This window comes from Netta rufina (genome assembly GCF_964035555.1).
Source record: "Netta rufina genome assembly, chromosome: 10".
Lineage (NCBI taxonomy): Eukaryota > Metazoa > Chordata > Aves > Anseriformes > Anatidae > Netta > Netta rufina.
The window spans coordinates 22,498,449-22,509,919 of record NC_140133.1 but is presented as its reverse complement, the minus strand read 5'-3'; the positions used below and the strand labels follow the sequence as shown (position 1 = coordinate 22,509,919).

Sequence of the window (11,471 nt, the reverse complement as noted above, 5' to 3'; positions counted from 1 at the left end):
GATTAAGGCAGCCAAACTGAGTACACTCCAGAGAGACTTTGGATCCCAGCTTTACACACTTCTTTCCATATGAAACTTTCAACATCAGACTGTTAAGAGGCACTGGTACTGTGCTTCCAAAGGGGGGTGTCTGGAACAGAAGTGCAGCTCTCACAACTGGAGTTACTCTGCTAATTCCCTCTGATTCTGACATTGTAGAGTGAGTAGGTAGGTGCTCTTTTTTTTTTGCTTAAAATGCTTGCACATAGCATGGATAAAGCAGGGGAAAATGAGGCCGTATTAAAAGGGCTGATTTAGAAGGAAATAGATTGCAGACTCCTGAAAAAAATGTGCTTAGTGTTATGGGTTACTAATGTAATAAATGTCACAGGGAGGTTACGTTCTACTTGAAGCATAAAAGTAGGGTAGAAATGCCTTGTTGGACATTGAACTCTACCTCCAGTAGTGCTTCTGAACTATGGCATTTGTATTTAAATCTGTGTTCAAACCTTTGTGACTTGCTACATGACAAAGGTTGTTTGTACTGATTAAATACATGGATTTGTATCTCCTAATCTCAATTGCTTACAAGAGTTTGCGAGTAGAAACAGGACAAATATAAATTACTGATGCGTTCAGATGGTATTGTATTGTTTTTTATCTAAAAGTTTTTATCACAAAAAGATGACGTTTGTTCACATGCTAGCTATCACCTAAGTCACTTTCGAGACTAAAAATTAAGGTTACACCATGGTGCTAAGCCTTCCCATACACCCGTGACTAACGGGTCTGTTGCAGGCTGTGTCTCTGCTGTGTTTCTGTGGGCTCTTGATAGATGCTGTGCATTCAGTGTAGTCCGGGAAATCGGAGGAGTGCTGGATCTCAGCGACGTTTCTGGGCCAGACCTTGTCTTGGCTAACTTGCATTGTCTGATGAGGTGTTCACGCTATCTGCAGTGGAAGATGATAGATTTGAAATGCTGTTATTTTGCTTGGCGTGGCGCATATTTAATTGAGACTGTTACTGAAAGAATTGCTCTGTCGAGGACATCATATAGTGCTCTCTCAAGAGTTCGTACTTCATGGTGGGATTTTTTTGTTCTAAAATTCTCAACATCAGTCTGGTTGAAATCAATAAATTCCTGCCAACTCTGACAAAAGTGCAGAGTTGGGACAGTGTTTAATGTTTTTGAACAATCACACTCAGGCTCTTCCCTGTAGTTGGGAATGACGTGATGAGAAACTTTCCACTACTTTAAATGTTAAGGAATCTCTGAGAGTATTTAAAAACATTCAGCTGCAAATGTTCCATGGTTTGGGTGGTTTCTTGGAGTACAGCATGTTCTTCTTCAGATTTTCATCCAATCTAGATGCTTGTGTCCCATACTTGTCTCCATGGTTCATTTGTGTCTCTATCATAAAGCACGTGAAGTGAGTGACACACGCATACGAGAGGCAGATCTTTGTGGAGTGTTTCATTTTAGGAGTGATCTGCTAAAGGCAGCTGAACACAGGCTGTTTGTCCATCACAAGACACAGAAAATGAACAGCTCTGCAGGCAGCCTTGATGCAGGAACACGATTTGGGAACAAGCACTTTGAAAATACTTAAGTTGCGTGTATCCAGCTGGGGTCTATGTAAAACTCCAGTATTTTCTTTGTCTCAACAGTATCTATCAACCTAAGTAGCTTTTGGAGATTTGCTTAATGTCAGGCTCCTCCACCTCTTCCTAAGTTTTCTGTACGTTTCTGCCTGCTAACTGACAGAAAAGCAGCCTGGCACGTACTGGTATTTTAGTTCAAGTGAACATTGCAAGGAGTTGGGGGGAGGGTTTGTGTTCTCTGTTTTGGTCTTGTGAGTGTAATAATTTCTTGTAACTTGGTAGTTCAGCAACATTAAGCGTTTTTTAATTCCGCTCACCGCAGTGCCAATAAAGCAGCGGGAGGTTTCCTGTGGAGGACCATTACTGTCGTCATCACGTAGGCGTCCTCGGCTCCCTTCTGCTGCCAGCATCCCGCGTGCTCAGGCCGGCTCTCAGAGATCCCAATCGCACCCAGACAGCGCGGTTTGCTTTGCAGTTTTATCCTACGTGACTTGGGCAACGTGCTAGGTTCTCACAAACTCCTGGACAGTTATTTCACCTTCAGGAAGCACTTCAGGAGTGCTCAGAGGCGAGCACTGCGACCTGCCATTTTTTGTTTTTTTCACCCATGACATTTATTATGATTAGGCTGTGTTTTGTGGTGCCCTCTGTGTGTAGACAGACCCTGCCCGTGCCTCGCAGAGCGGTGCTGTGGCGATGCCCACACACAGCCTGAATCGGGGCAGGGTCACAGCGCCCCGCTCGGGGGGACCCCGGGGCTCTCTCAGCCCCCCACACCCCCGTGTCAGGCCGTGTGTCGGGGAGCGCCGTCCAAGCGCCCCTTGGCCGTTCTTTGTCCAGACACCGCCGACCCAAACCCGAGGCGTTTGAAGCGGCCGCCCCGCGGGGCCCCTCCCGCGGCGGGCCCGGCCTCCAGCTCCCGGCCTCCAACTCCCGGCAGCCGCCGGCAGCGGAAGCGCGGCCCCGCGGCAGCGCGGGGGATTCGGACTGGGGCCGGGGCAGGGCCGGGCCGGGCCGGGCCGTGCCGCCATGGAGCTGCCGCTGCCCGAGGCGCCGTGGCCGGCGAGCCTCACCCCGCTGAAGGTGCGTGAGGCGGCGGCGGGGCAGGGCGGGCGGGATGGCGGCGGGCGGGAGGCCTCGGCAGGGCCCGGCCCGGGGCCGGCGGTGCCGTTGGTTGGCGGCGAGCCCTGAGCCCCGCGTCTCGTTTTGCAGGCGGTGGACGAGCTGCTGCGCTGCGGGATCTGCTTCGACTACTTCAGCATCGCCATGATCATCCCGCAGTGCTCGCACAACTGTAAGTACGGCACGGCCCGGCACGGCTGTAAGGATGCAGCCCAGCAGCTGGCGGGGGCGGCCTCGTCCCCTCCGTGTCACCGCGCTGCTGCCTCCTGCCCCGTTACGCACAGAGCAGGGTGGCAGTGACGGGCACAAATCCTGGCGTTCTGACTGCCCTGAAGCCTGGCTTGGTGCTCAGCTGGCAGCTTCGGTCAGACAGGGCCGGATAGGCACATGGATATGATGGGTGGTGTGGCCTTCATCTCTCCCAGCAGATCCAGGACTGGAGAACGATCCTGTGGGCCTTACGGGCTGGCAAAATGCTCTTGGGCCTTATCCGGATGACAAAAAGCTGTTGAAAAATATCCTCATCAAAATTTCTCTGCTTTAGCATGAAACAGACCAGCCATCATACAGCTGTTTGTTATTTACGGGTGCGCAGTGCAGATGTTACTGATCCCATATGTCCTTTACAAAACATGCAGCTCGCCTGCTTGCAGTATGGCCAGCAAGGATGTTTCCCTTGTGGCACTTCAGAGGGGCAATTTGGGACAAAAGCTGTGAAGAGGCCACCAACTTCTCTACATTGGTTATTGCTGCAGCCGCCTTCTGACAATACAAACACTTCTTGTCTGCAATGATGCACTTAAACGCCACCTTTTCCTAAAGTCCTTCATATAAATATCTTTAATAAGATCATAAGGGCAGAGCAAACACAGAGCCGTATGGCAGAGAGCATGAAGTGTTACGTGATAAAATTTCCCGTGCTGCTCTGCCTGCCTCAGGCTGATATCTGCTGGAACATGCTAGCAAAGTGGTGTGCTGCAAGTCAGCTTAGGGAAAGGCACACTGCCTTTTCTCTCTTTAAAATAAATACTTATAATAGGTTTGGAAACAGCAGCACTCCCTCTGCCTGATGTCAAGGAGAACAAGGTGGTCAGGCAGCAAAATTTACTTTAGCTTGACAAAGCTCTAGCTGTTGAAAATGGGCTATTTGTGGTGGGGAGCACTGGAAATGCTCTACAGCAACTGGTGTTACACCCTGCCTGTGACGCGGCTTGGTTCAAAGGCCTGTAATTCAAAAGAATGATGGAAGTGCTCCCTCACAAGTCCTTTGGGGGAGCAGTGCAACACGCTGCTGGGGACTGGCGAATGCGCCTCGTTACCCCTTAGCAGTGGCACCAGGCTGAGGTTGTCTTGTCCTGCTTTAATGAAACAAAAATGCACTTCTGCTCCTGCCAGTGGGACTGAGAGTACATGTTGAAAGATACTTGCATAAAGATCGCCATCTAGCAAACCTGTCCATATTTTATTCTATGGAAAATGGTGTATTTTCAGTATTGCTGTGTTGTGGAATATTCTTGCATATACTGAATAAAAAGGAAAATATAATAGCAAGCATGTGTTGAAAGAAGGCCTGTTTAAAAATGATGTTTTTTCTTTTTCTAGATTGTTCCCTTTGTATACGCAAATTTTTGTCCTACAAAACTCAGTGTCCAACATGCTGTGTGGTAAGTGTTTTTTTTCCTTTTTTGTTGTTGTTTCTTTTTTGACCAATCTTGGGATCTTTTCCCTTTGGACTATGCTAAATAATTAATTGTGGTCATATATTACCACCTTTCCTTTCAGTGAGCAGCTATTTAGGCAAATTGTGGTGCTCTTATACCTGAAACTCTTCTATTTCAGAGATACATTTATGTCAGCATAGGCAGAAATACATGTAGCATCAAAACTCCAGTTTTGGCTCAGAACTGAGTATAAAATCTGTCACGAAACGTTTAGTATTGCCTCCTGATTTGTTAAAATAAGCCAGCATTTAAAATGTGAGCGCTGAAATTGAAGCACTTGCATTTTCCATGTTTGAGTGTCCTCACTTCCAGTTCCAGGGCACCCTTAGAAGTGCCCACAGAGCACCTAGTGACGGAACGCACTGACTGGACGGTGTGGCTTTTTGGGGAGGAGAGAGCTATGTTTCACAGCCAGGAGAGGAGGTGTTTTCTGTGAAAATTAGGTTAAATGTGAGAAGCGCTAGTGACAGGTTTGGCCTGCTCTGCAGGTAGGTTATTATTACCATCTGACTTGAAGGCCTTTTCTGATTAAGGAGCACAGAATACAATTTATTCTAGGCCTTAATCTAGCTTTTCATCTTAAGCCAACTGGGTTTTATTGAATTCCTAAAAATGATAGGCTGCCTGAAAACAATGAATGGTGCTTCAACAGTATTGGCAAAATAGAAGTAATTTTCTTTTTTGTTGCTAAAGCATGAAAAGACTAGACTTTTCAAGATTGGAACAGATCTATCTGTAACATTGTCAGTTCTTAAAACAAGTGCAGACTGATGTATTTTTCTGAGAGTACATTTTACCAATGCCTTCTTAAAAATCACAGGGATTGATGTGAGCAAGACTCATAAAATTTTTTTATGACAAAAGAATAGATAAAACCAGAGAGATAAAAATCAGAAATCATTTTAAAAGAATGAATCAAATGCGTAATGCCTCTCATAATTCATATTTTTATTCCATTTTCACTACCGAGATTAGCGTTTTCCTTCATCTGGTTTCATTCCTTGTTGCTGAAGGTTCCTTTCACATTCATGGGATCCCTGTTGTGTTTTCCAAAGTGATTAGAACTGCACTACGATAAAGCATTGATGGAGACTGGGCACACTGGATTTTGTTCTTTTAGCTTCATGCTTTATTTTTGTGTATTGGTGATCATGTTCCAGACTTACAGTGCTCTGGCAGTTATTTTAGAAGTTTTTCAGAAAAAACGAATGCATAAAGATGCTTTATGCATCTTTATTCACATAGCAATTTTGGTGGTTGAAGCATTGATTCACAAAACAAGTTATTGGTCACTTGAACACTTTGCGGATATTGCTGTTTTTACTGTATTTGATTGTTCCTTTTTTGCCCTTTTCTTTCTTTCTTTCTTCTTTTTTTCTTAATAGGCAGTCTCAGAATCTGACCTGAAAAATAACCGGACGTTAGACGAACTAGTAAAGAGCTTTAATTCTGCAAGGTATTGTGTAATTTTATGAATGCTTTCTCTGGTTTGGTAGTTTGAAGGGCAGATGTGACTGAATTTGTTTGTATTAATTCAGATCTTGTGCAATATTCAGTGTCTGCATTTGTGCTAGAAACTGAAATTGTGTTAGCAAAGAAAAGAAAAGATTCTAACATCTATATTCTAATAATAAAGGATTTGATGAAGATGGTTTATTTTCCAAGTCTTGAATGCTACAAGACTGTGTTAACTGCATGAGACACAAAAGATCTGACCATATAATGTGTTTTGAAAACATGTATAATTAAATTGTATAGTGAAAAATCAAGTGAAGTGGTATAAAGATATTATCTTAAGATTTGTTGTCAGATTTTTTTTTGGTAGATCATCTTTACAATTAAGGCAGGTGACTGTATTTGGCAACGTTATTTATTTTAAGTGTCATCCAAAATGATGTAAAGATCTGTGTGATCATCTTTGTGACATACTAACTAATGAAATCCATTCATCCTGATAACCAGCTGTACGCTTAAATTTTATTTTTGGCTTCCTTAGTTCCTTTGCTTAAGGCCAATGCCTCCTGAAATCTCTGGGAACTTTTTGTGGTATTCTTTATTTTCTTTTTTAATTAGAGTTTGCCAGTAAGACCCTTAAGATACATGCCTGAAAGTACTTGGTAGAAGAGTTGCAGCCTTGCAGTGATGGTTCAGATACTTGTAGTGACCTGCCACTTGCCAGTGGAGGTTTCCTGCCTCTTGTCACCAAGGCAGGAGCCCATGTGGGTGAGCAGAGTAAGGAGAAGCGTGAGGAGTGAGCAAAAAAAAATCCAGCGTTGGAGAAATGTCAGATGAATGGTTGCACGTCTGGAAAATTCCTGCAGTTTTTCAGCTGAAGGTTACGGTCCTCTCGGGTGATGTGTGGAGTCTGTGTAAACACATTTCACTTTTGTTTCAGGTTAGTTGCTTTGTTAGTTACAGTCTCTCCTGGCTTGTAGGAAGACAAGCAGATGCTGGGAGTTATCTTCTGTGGTGAAAATAACGGTAATAAAGATTTTCTTGGAAGAGCCTTCCTAAATGTGCATAGGAAATTCTGAACAGAATGATTTTGTCCAGTGATAGTGGTCAGCTTGTGAGGGAATTCTCTTGGTGAACTCATTGGATAAGAAAAATGTACGTGTTGAGGGACAACACGTGGGAATCTTCCTGGATTAGAGAAGTAATGGAATATTGTACTTTCACCGACGTTTCTGTTCATTTAATTTACCTTTGATCTCCTCATCCCTTCAGAAGACATTGACAACAAAATAAGCCTGACTTGGTAAATGCTTTCTGCAGTAGACATGACATTTCTTCTATGATCTTTGTTTTCTTTTGGTTAGGAGCAGCTCTGTGATTTGCTAAGCATTTTGCAGGTATTCCCATGGATATGGGAGACAAATACGCTATCATCTTTTTCTCTGAAATGAACCTGGAGCTTGAAATCAGAGGGATTCTTGGCTTCAGAAGTGATATGAAGCATAATTCATGCTATGGCTTTGTTTCTTAAGAGAGTTGCTATGTGATGAAGAACTAATCTTCTGTATGGCCACTATTAGATTTAATAGATTTTATTTGGAGAATTGAAATTCTGCAGTTCCAGTATTTTAGCTGTAGTGTTTCCTACTGATAAATGGGTTACTGTTATTTGGTAACATCTAATTTTGCAGGGAACGAGTAGTGCTGACTTGGATCCATTATGATAATGAATCTTAAACATTACATTTTTTTGACTGCTTTAATGGATCAGTATAAATCTTACCAGAGTAGTTTAATACCCGTTCCTTCTGTGACTTGGAGTTCAATCAATTTCTCAACATAATATCTGATCAATAAACCTAAAACTGTGACGTTCCGTTCCTTATTGGAGTGGGAGGTGAGAGAGCTGGGGCTGGGCTCTTCTGGGTCTCGCTAAGAAAGGCCTAATGGCAAATGGCTAACTAAGGTAACTGCTTTAGCAAGACAGAAGAAGAGGAATATAGGCAGTGGATAAATCTTACATCGCTTCAGATGCTGGATGCTCTGTGTTTTTTCTTCTCTCAGCCTGATGCTGCATTTACTCAGCGAGTGGTCCTGAGCTAGGAGAATGCTCGACCGGACAGTGTTAAGTGATGAGTGTCGTTAAATCACAGGGGCGTTGCTGGTTTCTGCCCTAGAGATGTTGGTAGAAGATGAGCCTTCTGTCTCCCACCCTCTTCTTCCCCACCTTCTTCTTTGTTTCTCTTCAGCCCTCCCCAAAACAAATCCAGACTCCAGGGTCTGATTTGTGAAGCGTGCGAAGCTCTCCAAGTCCATCCTGCCTTGACTTTGAGCCTCAGGTAATTTAGCGTTTATGAAAATCAGGCTTTAAATCTTTTCAGCATTTCAGAAAACGCAAATGCATTTCTGAAGTCAAGCCTGTAGGGAAAGAAAATGTTAATGTTGCTAGTACTTAGCAAAGTAAAAGCTGTGCTCCAAGGTCAGCGCGTGTGTGGGAATGGTAATCATTCTAAATAGACCTGAATGCTGATCCCATTTGTACTTATGCTCAACATTTAGCTTGTGCACGAGTGTTTGCAGAATGAGAGCCCTCACGGTAATTTGTGCTCAGTGAGAGTTGTCTTTGGAGTCCTTCCTGTGCAAGCCCGTGCAAGCTCTGATACTTCCAAGTGGCAGGGAGGGCGTCCGTGGCGTTCCTGGTGGCCCACTGGTGTTGTGTTCGCTGCGAGGTGGAGGAGCTGTTCTGAGCTGGCTTTAATCGGTCAGAACCTCCCGTGTTGTGTTCAGCAACACGTGGAGATACTGAGCAATGAATGTGTTACGGGAGTGCATCTCTCTGACCAGTATAACCCGTAGGGTGTTCTAGTGGGTGCAGAGCAACCTTTGCTTGGTTTTCTCTCTGCTTGTGCTGTGGTTTGTGGGCAGGATCTGTCTTTGGTCAGGGTGCTCCTACTGCTGCAATCTTCCTTTAGGAACAGTGCTTTTATGTGCTGCATTGAGACCAGTCGCTTCCAAAACAGTAAGTGTAAAGACAGGGGGTTGTTTTAAAATTAATTCCATTGTCCTTTAATAAAGAGACTATTCTGATAGAAATTGTCAGTTTCTGTATCACATAATTAGAAAATTTAGAAATTAGAATTATGCTTGCATGAGTAGAAAGCTAGTCATTGCTGGGAGAACAAGCTGTGCTTTTTTCCTACATGGGGAAGAAAAATATGTTTTCACTTTCAAAGTTATAACTTATTTTTTTTATTAGGGTTACTTGCAGCTAGTGAGTGAGAGGAATGAACACATCCACTCTGAATGCGCTTAGAGAGCAGGTACTGTCGGTTCTGAAACACTGATGGATGTCCAGGAGTAATGCAGAAGGAATTTCGAGGGGAGGACAGCCCTAGTGCTACTAAAGGACAATTTCTATGTGAGTTTTTCCTAGGCAGATTTGCAACCCTATCTCTTCCTCTGAATTTATTTGTCTGGAAGCATTGGATGCCCATCTACTTTCTCTGCTTTATAGCTTCTTTGGCAAGGGAGGAGTAAACTGCCCATAAAATGGGAACTGGGATCTTGATGGAAGAGGACGCTGAAAAATTCTGTGTGGGTCTTGCAGACTTGCAGAATAAAATTGTCACTCTCTGCCAGGCATGCTTTAGCATGCATGCTAAAATGGGTATCCTTTTACAGTTCTGCCTAAATAACAGGAATTCCCTGCTCTAACCCACACCGTCCGTTAAGGAGGATGGATGACAGAGAGGGATTTGTGTCGTGGTTACAACAGTGAATAGGACACACTAACAGCTCGGTTCATATTTCAGTCTTCAAAAGGTACTCATGCTCTTAAACCGAGGCTTGTCAGTTGTGACACATTTACTGATTCTTTGCCAGTACAGTAAAATTGTATCTGCTAAAACCTTCCCGAGCTGATAGCCTGTGTTAAATTCATAAGAGCATATAGTAGATAATGAGGTAGAAGTAATCAGTAAAAACTGCATGCAGAATGCGAAGCGTTCTAAAAATTGTGTTGTGTTGTCCTGACATTTGCCAACCCAGTCAGTTTCTGGGTGAGCTGCATGATGTGGGGACGGCAGACAGTGGGCTTTGCTGGTAATCTCACGCATTCTCCCGAGTCTCCTGTCCTTTCCTCTGTCATGACAAATGAATCTCCAAACGTAATTGTGCTCGCCAACTTTATGTGAACAGCACCTGTCAGAATTCATGTGAATAACAAGAAATTTGAGCAGTTCTGCCTTGGTGCTGAGGAAGGGGAGCGGAGGCTGGCAGGGTAAGGCCAGGCAGCCACCTGGGTGCTGGGTGTGCAGAGCCACTAGGTGTCATCCCGCGCCGAGGGACAGCCTCACAGCCAGCCCGCCTGTGGCTTTTCCCTACCATTTTGAATTTAAGGCTGGCATGGTCTGTATTTTCCCACCAGAAGAGGCATAGAGACTTACTGTGTTTTGGCAAATGAGTTATCGCACTCTTGGTGTTCTTTCCATTGATGCTGTACCAAAATCGGATCCCTTCGGAAGATTTCTTTAGGTCTTTATCCTTCACATCAAGGAATAATTCCGTAAGATTATTCATACAGCAGTGGTGTAATTAAAGCAACCTTTATTATCGACTTATTGCTAGGATAGGTTTTGTGTTTTTTGTGTTGTTTTTCTGTTTCCTCTCTCTCTGTTTTATACCAGGCCACGTTGCATTGAGAGGGCTGCTGCAGACACTGACGTTTGCTTAGAAGATTTCTCAGTTCTGGCTGTCTCCATGCAAGCATTAACTCGCTGCACACGAAGCAAGGTGGTCTTTTACCTGGGTAGCCCATCCTGCAGCTTCAGAGCCGCTCTCCCCGAGTGCTGTCGCTCGGCTGGCTCCCGAGCTGCCTGTGAAGCTGATCCTATGACAACAGTAGCTAGACCACTCTGTACTTGTGTCAGCTGGGGAATTAACCTCCCTAAAAGCTTCCAGTCCATATCTAGGCATGGGCAGACAGAACAACATAGTTGTGCTGCCACGCTTAATTGGGCTTGTTTGTACTGCAGAGAGTCAGCGTCTTGGGATGGCTGCGAATTGCTGCTGACAAACGCGGTCATTACATGCAGTAATCCAGGAAACTTCAACTCCAAGTCGGGTTTCTGAGTCCAGCTTGAATGTAACCACTGCAGAACGTTGTGTGCTGAGCTGATTCTGTTCATTTATCAAAAACCTATCTTAAACTGGTAGAATTGTAGGGACACCCCGTGACTTTGCACCTGCTCACAACATTCATATATGCAGAAAACTATTAATTAGGTATTTTCAGACGTGATAAATCTTTACCTTAAAAGACTTAACAGTTTTCTAAGTAGTTACCTGAGGCTCAAACATCTTCAGCTGTAAAATCTGAAAGCACAGCTGTACTTCAGACTTAGTATGGCTTCTGTGCCATCGTGAAAGTGCAGCGAGAAACAGTGTAATGGCAGTGTGCATTCTGTAGGTGCATCACTCACAGTCTCTTACTTTTTTCTTTTTTTTTCTTTTTTCTTCCAGAAAATGAATAGTAAGTAGAATTAGGTCAACTCTTATTTATTCTTTTTGAGTCAAAAACTTTGCAGGCTGAGA

The 11,471-nt window shown here is 44.1% G+C and overlaps 1 protein-coding gene across 1 annotated transcript in view; it reads left to right on the top strand.

Moving 5' to 3' along the window:
• Nucleotides 1-2,610: 2,610 nt before the first annotated feature.
• Nucleotides 2,611-11,471, top strand: part of RAD18 (RAD18 E3 ubiquitin protein ligase) — a gene marked incomplete at both ends in the record, with an annotated part of 42,728 nt that continues 33,867 nt past the window's right edge. The window contains 4 exons of the mRNA XM_084292623.1: nucleotides 2,611-2,664; nucleotides 2,794-2,875; nucleotides 4,306-4,367; nucleotides 5,810-5,880. Of these exons, the coding sequence (XP_084148749.1) occupies nucleotides 2,611-2,664; nucleotides 2,794-2,875; nucleotides 4,306-4,367; nucleotides 5,810-5,880 (269 nt within the window). The remainder of the gene's footprint in view (nucleotides 2,665-2,793; nucleotides 2,876-4,305; nucleotides 4,368-5,809; nucleotides 5,881-11,471) is intronic.